At 38.4% G+C, this 25729-nt stretch overlaps 1 protein-coding gene across 1 annotated transcript in view; it reads left to right on the forward strand.

Annotated features, from left to right (window-relative positions):
* Window positions 1-25729, forward strand: part of MCCC2 (methylcrotonyl-CoA carboxylase subunit 2) — a 58957-nt gene that overhangs the window by 8947 nt on the left and 24281 nt on the right. Inside the window, exons 4-8 of the mRNA XM_010974975.3 lie at window positions 595-696; window positions 7317-7444; window positions 8900-9012; window positions 19583-19696; window positions 25110-25174. Coding sequence (XP_010973277.2) covers window positions 595-696; window positions 7317-7444; window positions 8900-9012; window positions 19583-19696; window positions 25110-25174 — 522 coding nt within the window. The remainder of the gene's footprint in view (window positions 1-594; window positions 697-7316; window positions 7445-8899; window positions 9013-19582; window positions 19697-25109; window positions 25175-25729) is intronic.

Here is a 25729-nt window from a genome sequence, read left to right on the forward strand (position 1 = left end):
CACTTGAGCTATACCCTCCCCTCCTTATGTGGTGTTTTATAACCCCCTTTTTCCCCACTTAATGTATCTTGAACATTTAAGTAAGAGAGAGAGAATAAGTGGTTAAGAGCCTGGCCCCTTATTAAAGAACTTATTAAAACCCAGTTCTACCATTTACTAGTAGTTGTGGGAACTTAGACAACTGACCTAATCTCTGTGTTTCAGTTTCCTCATCAGTCAGTGGGGATCATAATAGGATCCATTTCAGAAGGTAGTTCTGAGGAGTAACTGAGTTAGTGTTTCTGAAGCTCCTAAGATAGGGGCTGACATGCAATAAGGTGCTATTCTCTTTCTATCTTAATAAACACATCTGTACAACAGCTTTAAAAATAAGTCCCTAGTGTGCCTTTGTATGGCTATCCTGTATAAATCCCCAAAGTGGTCATGCTGGATTTTGTTTTAGATCCTTTTCTTTTTGTAGACTTTATGTACAACATGTGTATTTGAAATCTTACCCCATTAAAGAAAAAGTCTCTTCCTTTTCCTCACGTAACTGTTGAAATATGATTTTTTAAAAATGACATTAATTCAGGCAGCATCCTTTCTTCTCTTCAGGTCTCCATTCCTGGAATTATCCCAGTTTGCAGGTTATCAGTTGTATGGTGATGAGGAGGTCCCAGCAGGTGGCATTATTACAGGCATTGGGAGAGTGTCAGGGTGAGTATTCTGCCTACGGCCAACCACATGGGTCAGGAAGAGGGCCGGCGATGAGGCACGAGCAGCCAGCACCCACTGCTTTGTGTGTGAGCAGGCAAGTGTTACGCTAGTGGTATTATTTAGGACTGAGGCTTCCTAACCAGGCGGGTGTTGCATTCATCCGTGGAGATTTAGGGGCAGACATTAAAGGGAAAACCCCTAGCAGTGACTGGGGGACCCAGTCCAGACCGACATGCTTAATCAGTATGTGTAGTTTTCCAAGATTGTGCAGGTGATCTGTTGCACATCTAGAGTGAAAACCACTGTGCTAGAGGAGTAGTTTCTACATGTGGTCCCTAGGGAGCATCAGCATCACCTGAGAACTTGTTAGAAATGTCAATTATCAGGTCTTCCCAAGAAGTACTGAATCAAATTCTGGGTGTGGGGCCCTGAAATCAGTGTTTCAACAAGCTCTCTAAGTTCTTGAAAGCTAATGTTTGAGAACCACTGTAGACTTAGGGACTCTAGATTGCTAGATGTGGCATTTATTTGTATATATGTACGTATGACCTTGCAGTTACCATGCCAGGTACTGTAGTAAACACTTCCCACTGACTGCTTGTCTCAGTCGTCTCCACAGGTCTGTGAGAAGGGGTACTGTTATAGCCACCTCCATTCTGCAGACAAGGAAACTGGCTTAGAGAGTTAAATAACTTGCCCAAGGTCAAACCACTGGCAAAACTCGGCTTTGAGGTTAAGCAGGTGGACCCTGAGCCTGATGCAGTTGCATTTGAGTCAGAGTCTAGTTTATGATGCGTGTTCCTCCACCTTCTCCCCATGGTCTGTGCCCTCAGGGGAGGTGCGACTTCCGGCCATTCACCATGGTTGCTTCTTGCTTGCTTCCTTCCTTAACGCCCAAACCTACCCCATGGCTCTTTGCCACTTGTACTTTGCGTAACGTTCACCCAGTGTGGAGACGTTTCTTTCCTTGGAATCTTAGAGGACACTTAAAAATAAACTTTAAAAAAATGATAATGCAGAATTAAACTAAATTTATAGATCATAATGAAGGAAGAGAGTTATGCTTAATTATACCTCCAGGCATAATGACTGTCAACATGTTGGAACATGCTCTTCTACTTTTCCTATGATATACTAATTTTTTCGTATTGTTTATGCTTTTATACCTTTTATTATTTTCTGGCTTCATGCCTTGTTCTCAGTTTATCAAGTTCTTGATTTGGAAGGAGATTGAATTACACTTGAAAATGGTACAGGTTCAGGAGTCATCATCCTCAGTGAGAATCTTGGCTCCAGCATTTTGTAGCACTTTGACCTTTAGCAGATTGCTTTGACCTCTCAGTACCTTGTCTGTAAAATACGATTCATTATAAAATGGAATAATAATAGTAGCTATTGGAGAGGATTGTGAGATTAGATGAGAAGATTAAATGAGTCAAGTGAAATGTTTAGGATAGTGCTAGCATGTAGTAACAAGTTAATAAATGATGCCTGTTAAAAACTACCATTTCCAGCATATAGTAGGAATTACTGGATAAGAGAGTGATGAGAGTTATACAAAAAGCCAGAATCAGAGGGGAGAAACATTCACCCCAAATCCTATCATCTAACTTATCAAACATCTTATTTTCTGTTTCTCTCAACTTATTGACCATATCCTCCAGTCCTTCTGGAAATCTTGTTGGTCCTACTCAGAAATATATCTCAGGTCCCTCCACTTTTCTCATCTCCACTGCTACTACTTCAGTCCAGGCTATCCTGTCTCTCACCTGGTCTACCACGGTGACTAGACTGAGTAACTGGTCTACCAGCTTCCTTCTGCTGCTTCCCTGTGATCAGTTTTCCACATAGCATCCAAAGTGATCTTAAAAAAAAAATTGCAGCTCTGATCATTTAAGTACTGCCCTGCTTAAAACCTTCCAGCTACTTCTTGTTGCTCTTGAAGTTATCTTGTGTGTTATTTTGGTTCCAAGGCCCTACATGATCTGGCTTTTTGCTCTCTCTTCAGCTCACTTTATTTCCTACCACTTTTCATAGTCTCATTGCGTTTCTGATAGTTCTTTGAACTTGTCAGCTTTCTATATTGCCCAGGACTTTTGTACTTTTCCTTTCCCTTGTGTAATGGCTGACTTCTTCTTTCTTTTACCTCTCAGCTCAAATATCCCCTTCTCAGAGTTTTTCTCAGATGTTTCTGTCTGAGCAAGCTCCTAGTTCACTAGTCTGTCACAACATCCTATTTATTTCCTGAAGTACTCATTGTCCTCTAATGATCTTGTTTAATTTGTTTGATTTTTTTTTTTTTCACTATCTTCCCCCTCCATGGAATACAAACTTCATGAAGGGCAGGACTTTGTATTTTTCAACTCTGGTGTCTAGACCACTGCCTGGCATGTAGTAGGCATTCAATAGATATTTCTTAAATCAGTGTACATTTTATGATCACAGCACAGAGAGAATTTAGTGCTTTGCTATATTAAGTGTTTTTTTGACGTTTATAACTTTCATTGGTTTGTCGTGTGCTATCAATTTGTAACCATAGAAACATTGGTAGACTTCTGTTTCCCCCCAATTTTTGCTATTTTAAAACACAGTATAGTAAATGGATGTCTTGGTGCATATAATATTTTCCTCTTTTAATTATTTCTTTAGTTCCAAGAAATGGAAATATTTAAATGGACTAATAATTTTAATGTAGTTAATACAAATCTTTTGAAAATATGGGCTGTTTTAATTGCTGCCGATATTCACCTTATGTAAGTGTACTAGGTATTTTTTGTGTTGTTGTTTGTTTTTGCTTTATTTGCACCCCACCTAATTACAAAGAATAGTTACAACTGTTGACAAAATGTCATAAAATAGCAGAAGATGGCATAAATAAAAAATAAGACTGAAGTTAGGGGAAAAAATGAGGCTGGAGTCAAAACCTAGGAATAATATAATTCTTCCTAAGATGACTAACATTAATCTAAGACATCTGTTGGAGATCTAAGAATTTTGCTGGCAATTCTCAAGTCATTCACTTGACTTGACATGAGTAATATCCTGTCAGACCATTCTAGGCTGGAGAAGGTTAGATGTTCCCTACCCTCCCTGCTCTTGCTTTAGGATCATGAGTCAACTACACAGAAACATCCATTCCTAAGAGTACAGTTGTACTCTTGGTATTGAGAGTAGACAGGCAGTGGTGAGTGAATGAGCAGGTGAGTCCCTGTTCTTTACTGCATGATCATGATCATTGGCAGTGTCAGCCTGGAACTTTTCAGCTAAGGCCATTAAAAAAGTCATTTAACTCTTTTATACCTTTAATGCTCTTTTATACATTTTTGGGTAGTGTTAGAGATACTGATTTAGGCTCCACGATAAGTTCTGAAATCGACACCAAGAAAACCTGTCATATGGAATTTATTTATAAACCAGTTTAGCATCAAGGGACCAGTTTTGCCTCCAGTAGTAGCTAGCTGAAGAGGAATTGAGCTGTAGCCCTCCTGGCAAATTCAGATTCCTCACCATGGCTTATGAGGTCCTATAAGATCTGATCCCTGCCTTCTTTCCTCGCCTTACCGTTTTACGTGTAACCTGTCAGCCACCCTGGTCTTGCTGTTTCTTGCACGTGCTAAACTCATTTTTACCCTATGACCTGTATTCAAGCTCTTTCTCTGCATGAAATGTTCTTCATTTGATTCTTGGAGTGCCTGGCTTCTTCTTATCCACTCAGATTTCCCGTGCCCAGTGCTTCGGAACATGCACTCTAAGGCCAGACTACATGGACTCAACTCCTGGCTATATTGCTTGGTAGTTGGTGACCGTGGGCCGGTTGCTTAATTTCTCTCTGCCTGTTTTCCCATCTGTAAAGGAGGGTTTATGGAAAGCCCAAGAACAGTAGCTGGTACCTAGAGACTGTCATACAAGTATGGGCTGCTGCTGCTGCTGTTGTTGTTATTCCTTGACTGTTCTACCCGAACATAGCCACCACCACAATTACCTTGTTTTATTATACCTTTTACCTTGCTTTATTATATCCTATTTTATGACTAGTAATAATAATAATTGTAGAAATTGTATTACCTTGTTTTATTATTCCTTCATAGCCCTTGCAGTCAGATTATCTTTGTGTATTTGTTGTTTATCATTTACTTCCCCTAACTGATCCTCCCCATTAGAATGGAAACTCCATGAAATCAGGAAGCTTGCCCTCCTTGTTCACCTGTGTCCTTAATACCTAGAATGGGACGTGGCACATAGAAGGCTCTGAAAAAAATATTTGTTGGGTGAAAGAATGGATGACAGGAATTAACTTAGAGGCCAAATTATCTGTTGTGGTTATTTTCAGAATGACATAGTGAAATTGTATCATACGTACAGGACAATGCTGTGTTGTTGTTTTCTCTAGCTGGGGGTAGGAGTGGAGTCCTCCTTATTCCACAGAGATATTGAAGAGACAGAGAGATAGGGGCCAGAGCACCGCCTTGTGTAGTTCCACTGCAAATTTTAAACTTTGTAATTAGAAATCTTCTCACAGACACCCGCTCTCTGAGGTTGTTCTCCGTGAACATCAGTTGCCAGGGTTCCGTACTGCATGTGCATTTTAGCTCATGAGACTCCCTTGGCAAGGGCCAAGGCAAGACCAATTTTGCCTTTTCACTAGAGCTGCTCTAGTGTTGAATATTATGACTGAACAAGACTTCAGTCATTTAAAAGGTACAGAGTAGTCCTTCACTGTAATTTAAATGGACCTTTCTTACATAATTCGTATGATTGAATACTGCCAGCACTCCTTCTCTGGCAAATGATTGATACTCAAACTAGTTTAAACAAAAAAAGAATTTATTGACTCTCTTAACTGGTAAGTTAGGGCATAGCTGGATCTAGGAGCTCAAACAGGGTTATCGGGTCACTGGCTGGTTTTGGTTTTGTTCCTAGATGGTCTGTTCGAGCCCCAGTGCAGAGCTGGCCAGGCATCCTGGGCTTCTGTTCTGATAGGCTTAGCTGCTGCAGCAGAGGGAGAGCCCCTAAGGGAACGGACAGGGACCAAAGCCCATTGCTGAGCCGCAGTTGGGGTCGGAGTGGACAGGCCTGCTTCTCGTGCTAACCTTTGAAGATGGGCTTTGGGGGCAGTCCCACTAGAACCACACGGACTGAAAATAGAGAAGAGGCATCTTCTGAAAGAAAGTTTAGTTTTGTTGCCAAAAGAATAGATCCTAGGCAGGCAAAACCAGCAGATGCTCAATACAATATTTTTGTGGGCTAGTTTTACTTCTCATTCTGTAACATGTCTGTGACATTTTAATAAGACACATAAAAGTGGTTGTGTCTCTGGTCGAAGGTCACATATGTAGCAAGTGGCAGAGCCAGAATTTCAGCCTCGCTTTGTCTGGCTTCATAGCCTGGGCTCTTCCCTGTACCGGCGGTTCCTAAGCTGTTCTGGTGCAGCCCCCCAGGACAGGGAGGTGTGACCGTACTCTGGAGGTGTGGGCTTATGGCCCGGCAGCCCGCCGTAAGCCTAAATTCCTTTCGAAGTCCTAGTTTGTTTAATGTTAAAGTCATTAAAAATTTTCATCCCACTCTGTAAAATGTTAATTATAATATAGAGAAAGGCTTTAAATGACCTGGTGAATAAAACTGATGCTCCAAGGAGAGGAGCCCTGGTGTCTCGTGGTGAGCACTGCTGCTGGCTACATACCTAATAAAATGTATGGCACTTCCTGTGGCCGCAGGCTCAGATACCGTTCCCTACTTCATTCTCAGCGAGGATTCAGTGAGGTACTTTTTAGATATCCAGAGAATATAAAGTGAGGTAACAAAAACATCATAAATATAAGATTAAATTGTGTAAAGACCACACTGTTGTTCTCTCAAGTTTCAAGTGAGCCTCTAATCTTTCGGTTTCCTGGCAGTATGAAGCAGCCTCCCTTACTGGCCCCCAGGATCCTCGTCATTCACTTCCCTGCTCCTTGTGTGTTACTGGTGGGCCGTGGTTTTGGTGAGAAAGGACACCACTGATGACTCATTATACCGTTTTCAGTATACCGTTCTCTCATTATAACGGTTTTCAGTATACCGTTCTGAAGTTTACACCTATTATTACTTTAAGCAAGAAAGATGTTATATTTTAAACTTCTTTTTTGTTTTATAGAAAAGCGAATGGTGGTAACATGAAGAACTTCTGAAATATGAAAAACAAATACATGGATCAGTTTTTATTTTTGAAAATTACATTCCTGAAAGGAAATTTTTAAGGTTTATCATGAAGGATTTTTCTCTCCCTGAGTCTTAGATTTTTATTTTGTTTTGTTTTGTATCATTACCTTGTTAGGACACTTTCATTCAAGAGCCATTATGAAATGTAGCTTAGGTTGTTAGTTTTTCACTACTTAGATGGGGTAATGATTCTTTAAAAATAAACATGAGTTTGTAAACTTGTTAAAAGTGATTCATTTTATATCATATTATATCAATGAAATGTGAACTGTGATTAAAGTTTTTTTATCATAAGATTGTCTACTAATGGCCATCACTAGAAGTTGCACGTTGTATTGGAGTGTCTTGTAATGAGATGTAATTGCTCTTTACTTTGAAGAAATCTCTCATACTGTTTTTCCAATCAAATTTCTGCCTTTCAGAGTAGAATGCATGATTGTTGCTAATGATGCCACCGTCAAAGGAGGTACCTACTACCCAGTGACTGTGAAAAAGCACTTACGAGCACAAGAAATTGCGATGCAAAACAGGCTCCCCTGCATTTACTTGGGCAAGTCACAAGAATTGTAAAATAAACTATAATTAGCTAGAAAAATACCAGATTGTTTGGAAGGCTATATCTTTGACATCATTGTGGGTATCTTTAAAAACTGTTGGTTTCACCCATAATTATAAAAGAAATGCATATTCTTTGCTGAAAACTCTGGGAGAAAAAATAAGCAAGAACTACGCATAATAACATCCCTAAGGGGGAATTCTGACAATATTTTGTTGTTTGCCATTTTTTCCTCTACATGTGTGGTTTTTTTCTTCTATATGTTTTGTTTTTCTGTTCACCATAATGAGTTCAAACTATGAAAAATAATAGCTAGTATTGATGGATCTCTTGAGTGCCAGGTACTGTGTTAAATGCTTGAGTATGTACATAATTTGAGCAGACGTACTTTAAAGGAATTTAGTTTTCAATGAAAGTATATTTATATTTAAATCTAAAGACATTTCAAAAAGAATATAAAAGCAAGGCAGTTTAAAATTGGCACTTCCTGGATTTTAGTTTAATTTGTGAAGATGCCAGTATATATTGTTCATTTATGTGGATATTTGAATAGGTACTGATGTGATATTTTTTTCCGTGAAAGTGAATTTACCTGATTGACTCAGCCTGTGAACTGCTTTGCATGTATCGAAAACAGCAAATGAGGCCCTCCTGCTTGCAGGCGCTGTGCCCAAACTGTAGGGGTACAGTGAAGGGTGTTTTCTTGTCCCTGTCTTCCTCGTAGTGAATTGGAGACAGAATATAATGTATTAAATAACAATACAAGACTTAACGGTTGCAGGCAAGGGTGGTAAGGTGTAAGACTAGCTACCTTTGTCACATTCACTGTGTGCTTTCATAGCATGTGCTGAACTGAGTGCTCTACATAGATTACTTTGTGTCATCTCAGTAATTCTGTGGGATAGGCGCTATTATCTTCTCTTCACAGGTGGGGAAACCGAGGCATAGAATGGGTAAGAAACACACCTGTTATCACACAGCCGTGAAGCAATGAAGCTCTGTTTTGAACTCAGCTGACATTCTTTTCCACCACTCTAATCTGCAGTAAAGATAGCACCAGAAGGCAGCATGTGATGAAATGGTCACATGAACTCTGTAGATGATTTTTGTATTGTTTTAAAAGAGAGAAAGATCCATCATTAGCTGAACTGGTTAAGGATTTTGGGGGCTTCTGAGGCTTTAGCTAATCCTCAAAGGAGAGAAAGTCCTAAACTTTTCAAGTGGAATTTTGCACTGGGTAGGGGAGCCTCAGGTGTTTGAGGAAAACAGTAAATTCTTTTGGCTGCTTTGGGGGATTGGAGAAAGAGGCTGGAGAATAGTTCAGAAGGATGGGGCCAATTTTTTGCGAATGTGGTTATGAACTGATGCTGTCGTTGAGACAAGTCTTCCTGTGTGTAGCTGTTTTGTTCATAGGAAGGTGCTTATTTCTGTTATTCTCCTTGTCTTCAGTTGACTCAGGAGGGGCAAACTTACCTCGACAAGCAGGTGTATTTCCAGATCGAGATCACTTTGGACGCATATTCTATAATCAGGCAGTTATGTCTTCTGAAAGTATTACGCAGGTAATTTCTTGTTAATGAGATGTGTTACTTTTTGCTTCAAATGTCTTTGATCTAGGTACTCTCAGATGATTTAAAACAGAATTTAATACAGAATTTAGTCTTTTTCCACAGAAAAAACCTTTCCATCTTAAGGTTATCTCCAGTCCAATACTTCTGTTAATTAGGGGAATACTGTCATTTGTAATAAAGATTATTTACCAAAGGAAAAAGAGTTTTTAAAAAGAAAGGACACTTGAGTAATTGCTTTTTTAGGACTATACTCTGAAGAAACCCTAGTATATGTATGAGGAGACGTGTACAAGAAAGTTTGTTGTAGCATTGCTTGTTATAGTGAAAGTTAAGGAACAAACTAAATGACCATTAACTGGGAGAGTTATAATACAATATTTAGCTGTTAAAATGAATGAACTAGAATTGTATGCATTAACATAGATAAGTCTCAAAAATATGTTGAGTAAAAAAATACAGTAGAATAAATGTATAGCCCATTGCTATTATGCAAATGTTAAATACATCAAATAATCTATTATTTATGTCTACACATGTTCATGGGAATGATACACTCAGCTTTAGATCAGTGGTTACCTTTGAGGTGAGAGGGAGGAGAAAAAGACAAGGTAGGAGGTATACAGAAATGTCAGCTGTACTGAAACATTTTATTCCTTTAAAAAAATTCTGAAGGAAATTTGGCCAAATGTCAAGATTTATTAAGACTGGGTATTAAGTAAAGGACAGTTATTTTACTATTGTAATCTTTTTTGTATGCTTGAAATACTTCATAATATTGTTGCAAATCCTTCGGTTTTGTTTTGTTATTGAATTTCTTAAATTTGTAGTATTTTTGTTACTAGTCTAATTAATTAGTCATCACTTGCAATTATTACATCTCTCTTCTTTATTTTCTACCAGTGCAGCAAGTCATTATTATTTACTGCATTTTTTTTTTTTTTTACTGTGATGTGGTGACCTTGCCTATCTCTGGGCTTTATTTCTCTAAACAGAAGCCAGCTTTGCTCAGTTTTGCATAGATGGCCCTTCCATTCGTTATCTGGCAGGAAGTTCTTATTATCTTTTGTTTTATAGGGAAAATTAGCCCTTTTAAGCTGGTACTGTAATTTATATGGCTATACTAACCTTACATTAGTTTCGCACGGCTGCCGTAACAAATGACCGCAAATGTTGTGGCTTAAAATAACAGAAATGTGTTCTCTAAAGTTCTGGAGGCTAGATGTCTGAAATCAAGGCGGCAGCAGGGCCGTGCTCCCTCAGAAAGCTCAAAGGAAGCTTCCATTCCTTGCCTCTTTGAGTTTCTGATGCGCCCACATCCTGTTGGCTTGTGCTGTGTAGCTCCAGTCTCTGCCTCAGGCTTCCTATGGCCTTCTCCTCTGTGTGCCTGTGTCATCTTCTCTTCTCTCCCTTCTAAGGACACTTGCTGCTGGATTTAGGGTAATGCACCTGGGTAATCTAGAATGGTCTTATCTCTAGGTCCTTAACTTAATTATATCTGCAAAGACTTTTTGAATAAGGTCACATTTACACATTCTGGAAATTCAGGTGTGCACATATTTTTTGAGTGGGTGGGGCACTCAGTCCACAGTAGACCTCTGCCACCTTGCACACTTGTTCTTTGCTCTTTCTGTTCATGTAACTTATATGGAAACTGTATAGAACATCACCCATTTATTTATGGAGAACTACTGTAAGCCAGGCACTGTACTGGTGAATAAAACCAGGTAGGGTTTCTGCTCCTGTCAACCTGAATCTTGAAGGGCTTTAAAAATGAGGTCTTTTTAAAATTAAAATTGTCCTTGTATTGTTGAATAAGCAGTACATGCTTATGATAAAAAAATCTAAAATGTCTAAAGGGCATTTGACTGAATGCTTTTGCTTTTGCCTCTTTAATTATTATTTACTAAAAATTTTAACATCAGTATTTCTTTAACTGAGCCACTTCTCTTAGCATTTATCTTTTATATTTCACTCTAGTAAGTTTATGGTTAAGGTTTGCCTTCCTATATTCTTATGAACCTCGTGGAATTTAAAAAAGAAATCTAATTGTTACTGTATTCTGTCCTCTGTGGTGCCTCTTTTCATCTTTTCCCCAGTATGTGAACTCTGAACCTGATAACTACACTGGAGCGATTGCTTCGTACATTACTGGAAAAGTCAGGATATGTGTGAGCGCTGTTCTCTTGAAAACACTACTGCTTACTGTGTCTTTTTCATCCTGGAAAGAATTGTGCCTCTTTTTCTCCAAGGCTGAACTTGTCACTTATAATCTTAATACTGGTGCCTCCTTTGTGCTTCATCATTTATCCCCTTTCTCTCTTTTACTTTAATATTTTTGCGTCCACTTAATTGTGTTTCCTCAGAGCTAATAATCATGTTGACTTCCTCTTTTTTTAAAAGGGGAAAGTACCAAAAATGATGCCAAAAGAAAAGGACCTTTTCTAGCTTCTGCTATTCCTTGATGGTTTTCTTCCTCCCTGAATTACCAGATCCTTCCTTCCTGACCACTCACTCTCCTTAGAACCTTGCTTCCCCCAGAGGGTCCCACATACCTCCTGGAGACCAGGTTCTCACTCGCACAACCTCTTGGTTTTGTCATTTTTTCCTTTTCCTGAAGTTCTACCTTAGGCTTCATGCCACTAGTTTCGTTCTTCTACTCGCTTTATTTAATCCTCCCAACTGCACCCAAGAACTTGTCCTTAATGGTTCACTGAAATCTCATGACATCCCTGTCATTTCCAGGATCTTTCTCTGGTCCTGGCCTCCCTCCACACCTCTGCTTACCCTTAGAGGTTCTGTTGTTTGTGTGGGTTTTCTGCTGGTACCATAGGTTCAGACTAGACATGCACACTTAGCTGATCCTGCTTGTTTGTTCATTCATCTGCATTCCTGCTGGCTGTTGATGGTACTTCTTTCTTGTTCTTTTCCCTAGGATTGAAACTTCGATGTTACCCTCAACTCTTCTGCTTTTTCCTCTAATTAATCCTTTTAGGTCAGAAAGATATCTCTTCCTGATTTTTGTTATTTCCAGGAGCTCCTTTGATGCTGGGCAGTAGTAAACACATAAGAACCCTTTGATGAATGAAGTCATACTGATTTTTACCTTTGGGTTGGTCCTCTCCCCTTCTTTCCTACTGCCATCCCCATAGGTAGTTCAGGCCTTTTCTGTCCATTGTACACATTACTACACACTTAGTAGGTTATTCTTTATCTAGTTCCCTCATTCCAAACCATATTTTCAATAAACAAACTTCAGACTTCTGGTAGCCTGGTACTTAAGACCTCATGTGATCTGGTTCCAACCTAACTTTCTAGCCGTATTGCTCGTGCACCGTAAACTGCTGTCAGTCTGAATCACTCACTGTTCATATGCACCATGCCTTTATAAGTTTCCGCAATTCAAATGGGTTGGTCAAAATCTCTATTTTCCAAGGCACATCTCTGGGGCCAACTTTTTCAGGAAAGCTTCCTAGAATCCCTTACCAGAAGTAATCTTTTCCTCCTCCCAACTCCCATAATTTTGGGGCTATACCTTACTAATGGCATTTATCCCTTTCATCTAGACATATCCTGACTAACTTCCCTTACTAGAGTCTAAGCTACTTGAGATTAGAGACAATAGCAATTAATGTTTATGTCTTAACACATTTACTTACTTAATAATTTATTAAGAATGAAACTCCTTGTAAGTATTAAAGTGATACCTAACATGCTGAATAGTTCTATTTCCTCTATTATAATGTACATTTTATTATTTTTTTAAGATTTTGGCTTCGATGGACTGTTAAAAATAATTTTTTTGTATTTTACTACATAGGCAGTCACTATTATAACAGCATTTATGTTGTGTGTGCATTTTGATAGTGAGCCCTGCTTGTTCCCTTACTTGTTCAGTTCCTGTTTTCCTCCCCAATCTTGGTTTCTATTTAATATTATTAACCTTGCCCGTTGTAAATGCCTTTATCCACTGATTTCTAAGAAGTATGTCTCTTGACAGTCATATCTCTGTTCCTTCCTATATTTGTGTAGCTGTAAAGATGTGTCTAGCTTCCTACAGACCTTCCAGGTTAAATGATTTCATTTTTGCACTTGAGAAAAGACAGTCAACTAGGTAGTTATCTTTGTATTCTCTTCTGTTTCATGTTTCCTTACTTTCTAGTAGATTTTAGGACCCCTTGTTTGTTTTTCAAGTTTAAAGACTTGGTGTATTGGTGTCCAATGGTCTTTCTTTGAGCCCATGTGCTGAGGATACCTTCTCTGTTCCTTCTCTAAATCCTTGCCCAATACCAGGATGTCTTGGAGAAGTGCTTCTTTTATTTTCCTTATGTGGTTCCCATGTTGCTACCTTTTTAACTGTGAGACTTAAAATTCTCTTCAGAAGTGGGATCTTCGTGCTTCTTTTCTTTGAGTCTTCCATTACTATGCATTTCTTCCCCAGGAATGTGAATAGCTTTATTTAAATAAGAAAGAATCAGAAAGAAGGACAGGTAAGTATGTTGCTTTGTGTTAATTTTTATAGTCTAGTGAGAGTCTAGTCTAGACTGATCTTGGCTCTGATGCTTTAAATCTTTTTTGTTTTACTGTTACCCTTACTATACCAGCAACAGATGTTTTTGCTTTTACTAACAGTTTATTTGTTCTGAAATAAATGCTGTTCATCCAGCCATGCTTAGTTGCAGCTTCTCAGGCCTTTCTCTTTTTTTCTATTTTGTGTTTCTGCCTGTTTGTTCTTCTTTTTGGGGATGTACTTAAGATTATTCTCGTGTCCTTCTTTTCCTCTTTTCTAACTTTCTCCCTCTTCCTCCCTTGGCTTAGCTTATTTGTTTTTCCCTGTTTGTTTGTTTATCTATTTATTTAATTGAAGTATAGTCAGTTTACAATGTTGTGTCAATTTCTGGTGTACAATGTAATGTTTCAGTCATATGTATACATATATATGTATTTGTTTTCATATTGTTTTTCATTATAGGTTACTATAAGATATTGAATATGGTTCCCTGTGCTATACATAGCTTATTATTTTTGAAATTTATTTTTTTTTGCCTCAGACCTTGGTAATTGTTTTGAGGGCCTCAGTTAGGATAAACACTGTAAATTATTATTTAAAATGCATTTCAACCTGCTCATGAAGCCAGTTGGGGCCAGAAGGTAGAAGAAACCACTCTGATTACTTTGAGGCTCTCTGATGAAAAGACTGAGGAAGAAATAGAATGTTCTGGATAAGACAGACTTTTTGTTTTCTGTGTACATTTTATCCTATCGAGTGAGCATAGATATGCATGAGTATTCTAGGATCAGCCATGTGATCAGCTGGTATGGTTGATAATGTTCTTAAATTCTGAACTCCAGCAATTGAATTGATATGTGTGTGTATTTATGTTTTAATGGTGGCTTTTAAGGTAGAACAAGAAAAAATTATGATACAGGTAGTATTTGCTTTCCCTATTATTTTGAATTGAAAAAAGAAGTAAGATGAGAGATTTAAAAATGTATTATTATAGTTTCAGTGGCTTTTCCATCAAGCAACTAAACACCACCCCCACCTCCGCCAGGTTCTGTTACATTTATCACAGGGAACCTTTGAACTGGATAGTCTTCTGCAATTTTTCAGTGGGAAGATGGAGGTCGCGAGTTCACATAGTTTCTCAGAATTTGGTATAAAACCTCTTGACTCCGTCTCAGAGACCCTTTCTGTAGGGCAGGCTGCTGACCTGCAGTATGTAATTTGTTTTTGGAGCAATGAGAACCAGTCTCTATTTGTGCAGGCAAGACTTGGAGGGTAATGAAATTTTGTTCAAAGTTTTCTCAGGCTATTACTTCTATTTTATAGCCTCTCATTTCTTTTTCCTCAAAACTTCTCCTGTGTCTTCCGTGGTGGTGATGACAAGGATTGATACTGTCAGTTACACATCTGCTGCTTTCTTGCTCTTAATCCAAGTCTGTGAGTCGTCATGGGCCTTGTCACCCTGCAAGAGGGATCTCTTGGTTTGTCCATGTCCCAGAACAAGCTAACCTCACCGATGATGGGGTGGACCATGGCCTCTCAGTGGAGCTTGTGTGAATTCTCTTTGATTCTGATGCCACTGAGGGGCTACATGATGTTTCTTCTGACCCGGTGCCTGGGCTGTGCCTCCAGTGCAGCCAAACGTATACCCTGAGAATGGTCAGAACAGTTTAGGGTCACACATCTTCCTTATGTCCCGAGAAAGCAGCAGAATTTTCTTTCTGGATTCCAGATCATTTGTCCAGCATGGCCTCACGTAAGGTCTTCATTGTACCACAGACGGTTGCTTCGGGACATGGTAAGTCCTCGGTGCTGTTTTGGCCCTGGGAGCCCCGTGCTTTGTGAGCCGCAGCAGCAGACACAGTGGCAGATCCCTTCTTGGTATATATTCACTCTATTTTGTGAGTGAGTGAAGGGCTCAAAATTAAATGAAGAGGAGATTGTGTGACTGGTGACTTAATAACTGTGTTCTTTTATTTAGTTTTTATTTCTGTTGTCAGAATTTGTATTAGCAGTATTAAGTCTTCTGTCTGTCAGCTACATGTGACTCGAATAGCCTCTCTTACTGATGAAAAATTTGAGAATTTTGATTCCTGTGTACTTAGTAACTCTACCTAGCCCCTGTGTATTTTTAAAAGATTTTTAACAGTTTTATTGAGATGTAATTTATTGAGATATAATTCACCTACCATAGAATTTACTCACTTAATATGTACAAATCAGTGGTTTTTCGAATATTTACAGGGTTAAATCAATTTTAGAACACTTTTGTCACCCCAGAAGGAAATGCCGTACCCATTGGCAGTTACTCATTTTTATCCAATCTCTCCAGCCCCTGGTAACCACTAGTCTAATTTCTGTCTCTGTCGATTTGCTCATTCAGACATTTCATATAAATGGAATCATACAATTAAGTGCTCTTTGGTGTCTGGCTTCTTTCACTTAGCGGAGGGTTTTTATGGTTTATCCATGTCTTAATCTAGGTTTTGCCTCACTCTCTGGGGTGGTATGGGATGCTAATATAGTCTGTCTCCCATCTCTGGGGTAGAGGAACAGTTCACAGGTAGATACATTGAAGAGCAGCAACAGCAAAGTACTAGTGAACAAGGACTGTCCCAGGGCTTCAGATGTGCTTCAGCTGCAGTCACTTAAGGGAGGTGGTTTTGGATCTCTGTTGGTTATCCATTGCGGCAGAACTAATTACCCCCAAACTTCAGAGTTTAAAACAATAGCGTTTATTATCTTGCAGTTTCTGTGAGCACAGCTTAGAGGGATCTTGAGCTTTGCCCTTAGCTGGGTCGAGTGGCTGTCATCCTTTCCAGCACCGTCCCCACACTTCATTCACTTGGCTATTGGCAGGATTCAGTCCTTTGCAGGATTCCCTCAGTTCCTTACAAGCTGTTGTGGGTTCTCTGCTACGTGGGCCTCTCCATACAGCATGTCACAGCATGTCACCTGGCTGTATCAAAGCCAGCAAGCAAGTAGGCAAGAGAGGGGGCCAGTTAAGATGGAGGACACAGTCTTTCATACCCTGAGCACAGCAGTTACATCCCATCTCTTGCCATATTCTGTTCCTTAGAAGCATGTCACCAGGTCCACCTCACACTCCAGGGGACGGGATCACACAGGATGTGAATACCAAGAGTCTAGGATTACCGGAGGGCAGTTTTAGAAGCTGCTTGCCACAGTCTCCTACCCCTTACTGAGCAAAAGTCTTGTCCATTTGTGATGTATTAGCTGGTGTCAGAGAAGTGGATTGCTGATTTCCTTGACTGCAGAGGTTCTGTGGAGAAAAGTGTTCTGCATTTGTAGTGTTCTAGGGAATACAGTAAAATTCCCTGATGTAGATGTGCTAATCATTTGTCAGCTGTTCATTTTGAGAGCCTTTTCTATGAAATTGGCACATCTTTTCTCCACCCTGAGATGGCGGGATGGCATTTAGTTTTATTTCCCTCATTTTGTCTTAAGACATCTTGACAAAATAATTCCTCCTTCTTTGTCCTCTCCATTCCCATCCCTGCCCCCATCCTTGGTCCCGGAACACTACTTGATGGCAGTTGCTAATTCTTTTCTCTCCTGTTGCTTAACTGTCATTTTCATGGACCCTTGCTCTGTGTGTTTAGGTCTTTAGAGATTATTTTTGAAAATTATTCACCTTTATACACGTGTCATTGTGACTCTTTAGTTCCTTGACTTTTTTTGGATACTGAAATAGTTAGAGTGGTTTCTAGTGTTCTAGTACAGAGAACAAGGTGATAAGGTGAAACTGTGCCCTTTGCTCCTAATAGAAACTTAAAGAAAAGTCCATAAAATATTTCCAACTTGTAGAAAGTACAGAGAATAATAGAGCAGAACACTCAGGTACCCTCCACTTGGATTTATGAAGTACTAATCTTTCATTTGTTATGTTTTTGCCTCAAATTTTTAAATTTATTTATCACAATTCATTTATCATTTCAAAATGTTGTATTGATGGACATGTTGGTTATTTGCATATTTTTGCAATTATAAAGACTGCTATGGTGAGTGTATCCTTGGCTTATGGGCTGGAGTTTTTCTAGCCATAGATGTCTTTAAAATAAACTTCTGCAGGGAGGCAGGACAAGGAGGGGAGAAGAAATAGGTTAGGGAGATTAAGAGGTACAAACTTCTATCTGCAAAATAAATGAGTCACGGTGTGAAGTGAACAGTGTGGGGAATATAGTCAGTAACTATGTGATATCTTTATTTGGTGACGTACTGTAACTAGACTTATCCTGGTGATCATTTTGAAATGTATAGAAATATCAAACCCCTGTGTTGTATAATAGTAACTATCATCATGTTGTAGGTTGATTATATTTCAAACAATCAAACAAACTCACAGAAAAAGAAATAAAATTTGTACTTACCAGAGGCAGGGGATGGGTGGAAAGAGAATTGAATGAAGGCAGTCAAAAGGTACAAACTTCGACTTGTAAGATAAATAAGTACTAGAGATACAATGTATAGTATGATAATTAACACTGCTCTGTGTTATATATGAAAGTCATTAGGAGTAAGTCCTAAGAGGTTTTTTTTATCATAAGAAGAATATGTTTTTTCTATTTTTAAAATTTTGTATCTATATGAGATGATGGATATTAACTAAACTTACTGAGATAATCATTTCACCGTGTGTGTAGGTCACATCATTATGCTGTACACCTTAACCTTATATTATATTATAACCTTATATATATACTGGAAGAAAAAAAACTTCTGGGTGATTGATAAGTAAAACAGTAAGTAACAAACATTTCTGTAATATATTGAAAAGAAATGTTACAGCCATTTTAAATAACATTACATGAAAGAGGGGAAAATGCTTTTGTGACTGACAGCCATTTAGATGGAAAAAGGTTTACTCATGCTGCCTTTCATTCCTGGATGAATACTACTGTGAGTTTTGTTTTTTTTTTTCAAAACAACTATGTGTATGACTAGAAGGAAAACTGGTGGAATATTGGAATTTGTAGCAAAAACTGCTTTCATATGATAATTTAAGAAAATATTCAGTATGTACTTTTCTTATTTTTGTTTGTGATATTTATTCCTATCGAGGGGTAATTGGCAAATCCATATTTATTCTTTGTGTTGTACCAATCTCTAAGCAAGATTTTTTTTAGCTTATATTATGGAAAACTTCAAACACACAAAAGTAGAGAAAATAGTACTGTGAACCCTCATGTATATATACGTCACCCAATTTCTACACAGTTTACTTTCTTTTGAGCACGATTTTTAGCTGCAATGCTAACATTGGTTTTATATTTAGAAAGTATCATATTCAGTGTAACACAAAATTAACAACATTCATTTGGAGAATTATTTCATTATTCCTATGAGCTAAGTGGCAGTTGTTTAGAGGATTCATTATTAGATTTAAAAGGTATCTTTTTTTTTTTTTAACATTTTTTATTGACTTATAATCACTTTACAATGTGTCAAATTCCAGTGTAGAGCACAATTTTTCAGTTATACATGAACATATATATATTCATTGTCACATTTTTTTCTCTGTGAGCTACAAGATCTTGTGTATATTTCCCTGTGCTATACAGTATAATCTTGTTTATCTATTCTACAATTTTGAAATCCCATCTATCCCTTCTAAAAGTTATCTTTTTAATATAGTTTTGCTAATTTATGGTTGGATTTTGAGTTTCTTCTCTCCATTAGTTGCTCAGACTAATGGTCTGTCTGACCAGTCTTCTCCTTGACAGGGAGATTGTCCACAGACTTTGTAAAGTGTGACATAAGCCCTTCAAAATGCTTTTTTTTTTTTTTTAATAGACTTTATTCTTTTAGAGCAGTTTCTGGTTCACAGCAGAATTGAGCAGAAACCCTTCAAAATGCTTTGATATAGAAATTAGGAAGCTATTCTAAACACTTAGAGGACTCCATTTTTTAAATGAATCCAGGGGCAAGCCAGCAGTCGCCCCTTGTACTGCAGTGCTTGTGGACTGTATAGAGCCAGAGGCTGCAATTCACTGTTTGAGCTGTGCTGCATGAGTTTCCCGTGTGCTTGGATTCCAGATAGCAGTGGTCATGGGCTTCTGTACAGCAGGAGGAGCTTACTTGCCTGCAATGGCTGATGAAAACATCATTGTACGCAAGCAAGGTACCATTTTCTTGGGAGGACCCCCCTTGGTAAGATCATAATTTTTTTTCCTTCTTTTATGTAAGAACATAGTCTTGCTTGAAGTAAATTTTACATAATACAAAATTTACCATTCTAACCACTTTTAAGCATACAGTACTCTGGCATTAAGTAAATTCAGTTTGTTGTGCAACCATCACCACCACCCATCTCCAGAACTTTCTCATCATCCCGAACTGAAACTGTACCATTGAACACTAACTCCCTATCCCTCCCCCACGCCACTGCCACCTCCACTTCCCTGGCAGCCATGGTTCTACTTTGTCTATGAAGCATGGTTGCCAGGGCAGTGGAGGTGTACATTCCACATGTTGTCTTTTTGTCCATAGGTGGACTTTTGGGTTGCTTCCACTTTGGGGCTATTTGGAATAATGCTGCTGTGAACATGAGTATACAAATATCTATGTGAGTCCCTGCTTCATTTCTTTTGGTTACACTCAGAAGTGGAATTGCTGAATCATGTAATTCTGTTTAATTTTTTGAGGAGTAACTTCATTTCTTTTTATGGCTGAATAATATTGCATTGTATGGATAGGCTGCATTTTATTTATCCATTTACTGGTTGATGACAGACATTTGGGGTTTATTCCACTATTTGGATATTATGAATAATGTTGCTATGAAGGTTTATGTACAAGTTTTTATGTGGATATGTTTTCATTTCTATTGGATGTAAACCCATGAGTATAATTGCTGGGTCTTAGGGTAACTCTAAGGTTAACATTTGGAGGAACATTCAAGCTCTCCAGAACATATTTTACATTCTTGCTAGCAGTGTGTGAGGGTTCTGATTTCTCTACATCCTTGCCAACACTTGTTATTGGGTGTCTGTTTGATGTTAGCCATCCCTGTGGGGTGTGATGTGGTACCTTGTTATGATTTTGATTTGCATTTTCCTAATTACTAATGATACTGAGCATCTTTCATGTGCTTGTTGGCCATTTGTATAACTGGCCAACTGGAAAACTGTCTATTCAGATACTTGCCCACTTTTTAATTGGGCTATTGTCTTTTTATTGTTTTAAGAATTCTTTATATGTTCTGGGTAGAATTTTCTTATCAGATAAATGATTCACTTTTGTTCGTTGGTTTGTCTTTTCATCCTCTTGATGGTATTTTCCTTTGAAGCATGAAAGTTTTAAATTTTGATAAAGTCCAGTTTTTATGTATTTTTTCTCTTTTTGCTTGTGCTTTTGGTATCCTATCTGAAGGCATTGCCTATTCCAAGGTCACAAAGATTTAATCCTTTGTTTTGTTCTAATAGTTTTGTAGTTTTAGCTCTTAACATATCTTTTCTTCTACCTCAGCTGTATTATTGTTTGACTCAAGGTCTGTAACAAGTCAGTAAATTGTTAAGTGAAAACAGCAAGGTGCTTACACATAGTGTGTTAACTTTTGTGTAAAATGGAGGTAATTATACATTTGTTAATTTGTATATGCAGAAAAAAACTCTGGAAAAGATACAGTAAGTATTTAAATGCAGAGGAGATGAGACAGGATGAAAGAGAGACTTTTGACTTTCTGAGTCTTGTGAAAACATCTTTTCAAAAAGGTTACATTCACCATTTCCTAAATTAGTTAGAATAGCTATGAGTGGTGCTCTAAATTTTTAATACTAGCAAGCTTTATGAATCACTGGTATGGCAGCTACATGATTTGCACACCCCAGTACAAAATGAAAATATGGGACCCTTTGTTCAGAAAGAAGGAGGAAAGTACTGTTAAAGTACTAAAATACAAAACATTTTCCTTTCTTCTGTGGTTCATTTACCTGTCATGGTGTTTTTATTTATTTAACGACATGCTCCTCCCTCATGCGTCCCAGCTTCCAGTGGGCCCACCACGACCCCAGAGGGTGGGCAGCTCCATGCAAGAATGTGCTTGGTACCCGGATGGGGAGTGGGCGACAGGCTAGGCTTTAGCTCCCCCTGGCCCCACCGAGCCGCCTGTTGGAGAAGCACCTCAGCGCTGCCAGCCCAGGACAGGGATGGTGCTGCTGCGCTCCTCCCTGAGACACCATGGGGTGCACAGCTGACCTCTGACCCTTTGCTTATGCCAGGCCCCCACCGTAAGCAGATGTAACAGTCACTGGACAGGAAGGTAGGGCAGGACCCAGGGCCCAGGCATTAGTTGGTTCGGAAGCAGGGAGCCAAGAACCCATCCCAGGGAGCTGGTGGGAAGTAGACCGGGCAAGAGCTGAGGCTCTAAACCTCAACACACACCCTCCACTGTCCCATCAAACTTCACTTACAGAACACAAATTCAAGGATAAAATTAGGTAGAATTTCAGTAGGGTGACCACTGAGCATTAAACTCCCAAGCACAGGCCCCTTCTGAGAGTGAGACCCTTGCAACCTCACTGGCCACCTTCCCGTGATGCAGGCACTGAGGAGTTGATTATGTCATCCTTGGGTCTTCCTCACCTCCCCTTTGGTCGGCTCCATTCCAGTGATTTTCAGTAGTACAGTCATCAGTCTCCAGTGCTTATGTCACAACATGACCCTAGACCTCAGAGCGAGAAAGAGAGAGTGGATAAAGACATGGGTAATTAGCACACCTTACAACAAAATGTTCCATTACATAAGTAAAGTCCAAGAATATTAACTAGGTAAAAAGAATGTCAAGGAAATTCTAGAACTATAATATATGTACAGTGGAGTATTATTCAGCCATAAAAAGGAATGAAGTTCTGACACATCCTTCAACATGGATGGACCTTGAAAACATTGTGCCAGACACAAAAGGACAAATACTGTACAGTCCCATGTCTATGAAATATATACAGTAGGCAAATTCATACAGACAGAAAGTAGATTAGTGGTTGCAAGGGACCAGGAAGCAGGTTGAATGGGGAGTGACTGCTAATGAGTATGGGGTTTCTTTTGGGAGCTGTGAAATGTTCTGGAATTAAGTGATGGTAATGGTCACACAACCATGTTGCTATAATAAAAAAGACTGAATTGTATGCTTTTAAATGGTGAAATTTTATGGTATATGAATTATATCTTAAAAAGTAAGTTTATTGCTTCAGAAGTCTGTCAAAGAATCATCTTTGGTTTTAGAATAGTAACGCAAATTTATTAAACAGTATGTTTAAAAGGAACTTATACTTTGATGTTAAATAAGTGTATTTTCCAAACAATTGTGTTAATTTTTAATAACTTTTATTGAGGCTTAGAGCTGCCCGAAGAGCTGCCATTTCAAACATAATCAGTTTCGAGGGATTATTCAAAAGGTTTATTATTCTTTAACATTTCTCTAGCAACATGTGATTGCTATCATTATGTATCGTAAAGGGTGTAAACTTTCCTGGGTAGTTCTTTATTTTTCTTCAAAGAATGAGTAAAGATATGATTAAAATTTTAAAACATCTTTTTGGGAGTATAGGCTGTATCATAATAGTGAAATGATGCTAACTTTTTGAGAGAAGATTTTGTCTAAAAATCAGCGTGACAGAGTGTTCAGGGGATTCAGATTTACCTTGTACCTTAGAGAGGAGCACCACAGCAGCCGGAGAAGTCGGCAGTTCTCCTAGAGAACTGAATCTTGTTCAGGAGCCTGCCTTTAAAAGGCCATGTTTACGGGTAGAAGAAGCAGTAGCAGCTTCATTTGCTTGAGAATTCTAAATTCTGTTGCTCGTTTTACTGAAAATTGAGAAAAGGCTTTGTAGGTTTCACACATAATGTGGGATTGAGGTGCCATAGCTTTCATTAGCTTAAAGTGGTTGGAAAAAAATGCATAGTAATAAGACAAGTTTTTAAAGGAGCATTTTGTGCTATCTTTTGTTTATCTTCTGAACTTGTTATTTAATAGAATGAGCTGTTTCCATTTTCTCTTGGGCTTTTATCATCATTATACATATCACAGTTTCAAACGCATTTTTGAGTGTTGAATAAGTATTAATGAATGACAAATCTGTACTTTTTCAGTTGGTATCAGTCAGTTCCCTGAAAATGAACATAGGATATTGGTTGTTTATTCCTTTTTACAACTTTAAATATCCAGACACCTCTTATAACTAGTTATTGCCTGGACTGAATGCTATTTTACATTGAATTTTTTGGGAAGAAGAGAGCCAAGAATCTAACTCTGGGGGTGGAATAATTGGAGGTGAAAAATTTAATTACCACTTTCTGTGGAATAATATTTTATTTAAGGCAGAGCTTTGATGTAATGAATAAGTCATTTCTATGCTGTGTTTTAGATTAATGTTCATTATTCTAATAAAAGCTTTTCTTTTATTACTTGAAGAAAAAGAAACAAAATCAACCCAAAGAAGTAGGATCAATAAGTGATTCCTAAGGGATCATCAGGTTGGCATTTAGCACTGAATGATTTTTCTTTCTTTTTCTTGTTAGAATTTCTCAGGCTATAATTAAGTCCTTCTTAATTTATTACATGAGGTTTCTTTCTTTTTGGTCATAGTCTGCTAAATCTTAGATGTAGATAATCGTGTTGGGGTTTTTTTCCCCATCTTAAAGGTACTGTACCTTTAAGAGTTTGTTTTTGATAGTTACTGGAATTTTTCAGCAATAGTGAAAAAAAGGATTACTTCAGTACATTTATTGCGTGTTGAAAGATGCATAAATCACAATTTATGCCATCAAGAAACTCACAGTATAGAGGAGATGACAGACATGTATAAATTACTGAAATAGTGTCTGTCAGGTGCCATCTTGGAAGGGTAGGTGGAATACTCTTGGACCACAGATGAGCAAGCATTGCTCTATTAATACCAGTAAGTGTCATTAATAATGAAAAGGCCTAAACAGGTCAGGGAAAGCCACATACAGCAGGCAGGGCTTGAAGGATAAGCAGGGCTTAACAGGTGACTGAGAAGGAGGTGGGAACCCACACAGTGGGAACAGCGTGTGCACAGATACAAAGACTTTAATGTGTGTGAAGCAGCATCACATAAGGCAAAGAGAGCGGGCTTTCAGGTCAGGAATGCCTGGTTTCAAATCAGGTTCTCTCTCTCTCTCTTTTATTTTTAAATTATCTCTTTAGTCTCCTTTATTGTCCCTTGGTTTTTGTTTGATCTTTTGTGACACTGACTTTTTTTTCTTTTTTCTTTTTTTTTAAATGGAGATACTGGGGATTGAACCTAGGACCTTGTGCATGCTAAGCATGTGCTCTACCACTGAGCTATACCCTCCTCCAGGTTCTGTCTCCTGCTCAGGGGCTGTGGGCAAGTTCCCTAGTGAACCTGGGTTCAGATTTTTCATCTGTGGACTAGAGACAATATTAATTAGGTTTGCCAGGTGGGTGGAATGAAAAAACAAAATGTTCTTTAGCTCTATGGAAGAAAAAATGGTAGGTATAGTCAGGTTAGGAGTTGTGTAGGGAAGCATTTTCCTATCTCCAGTGGGCAAAACTCACCATCGGCTTTTATCCTTGTTGTAGGTTAAAGCAGCAACTGGAGAAGAGGTGTCAGCTGAGGATCTTGGAGGTGCTGATCTTCACTGCAGGTGAAAGAGAAGTGCTTGTTTCTTTCTAGGATTGATTGTCACTTGTTTGTTTAGAAGAAGTTTTAAATTATTTTTTTCCAAGTGTTAAAAGTTGCCAGATCAAACTAGTTTATTTGTTCCCAATCTGCTGTTTTAGGATTCAGTTATTTGGAGTTGCATTTCTAAGCAAGAACATCAGCTTTTTCACTATAGCCTGGGAAGTCTGGAGAGGTGAATTTCTTATTTATTTAACAAACACCCATTGAGCACCTGTTATGTGCCAGACACTGTTTAGGTGTTTGAGATAATAAGAAAGACATTGTTTTTGATCTCAAGAAGCTTATATTCTAATCAAGGAGGTAGGCAATAAATAATCACCAAGAAATTACATAAATATGTATATATGGTAAGGCTTACAGAAAAAGAAGTATAGAGAGAGCATACAGAAGGTGGAGCAAACCCAGTGGTGTCCAGGTGTTATGACTTTGTTTAATTAACACTTTTTAAGTGTTGGATCCCCCACAGGGATCTTATCTAAGTGAACAGGTGCTGGGAGGTGGGGGAGACGTGATCATA

This window comes from Camelus dromedarius, chromosome 3 (assembly GCF_036321535.1).
Source record: "Camelus dromedarius isolate mCamDro1 chromosome 3, mCamDro1.pat, whole genome shotgun sequence".
NCBI lineage: Eukaryota > Metazoa > Chordata > Mammalia > Artiodactyla > Camelidae > Camelus > Camelus dromedarius.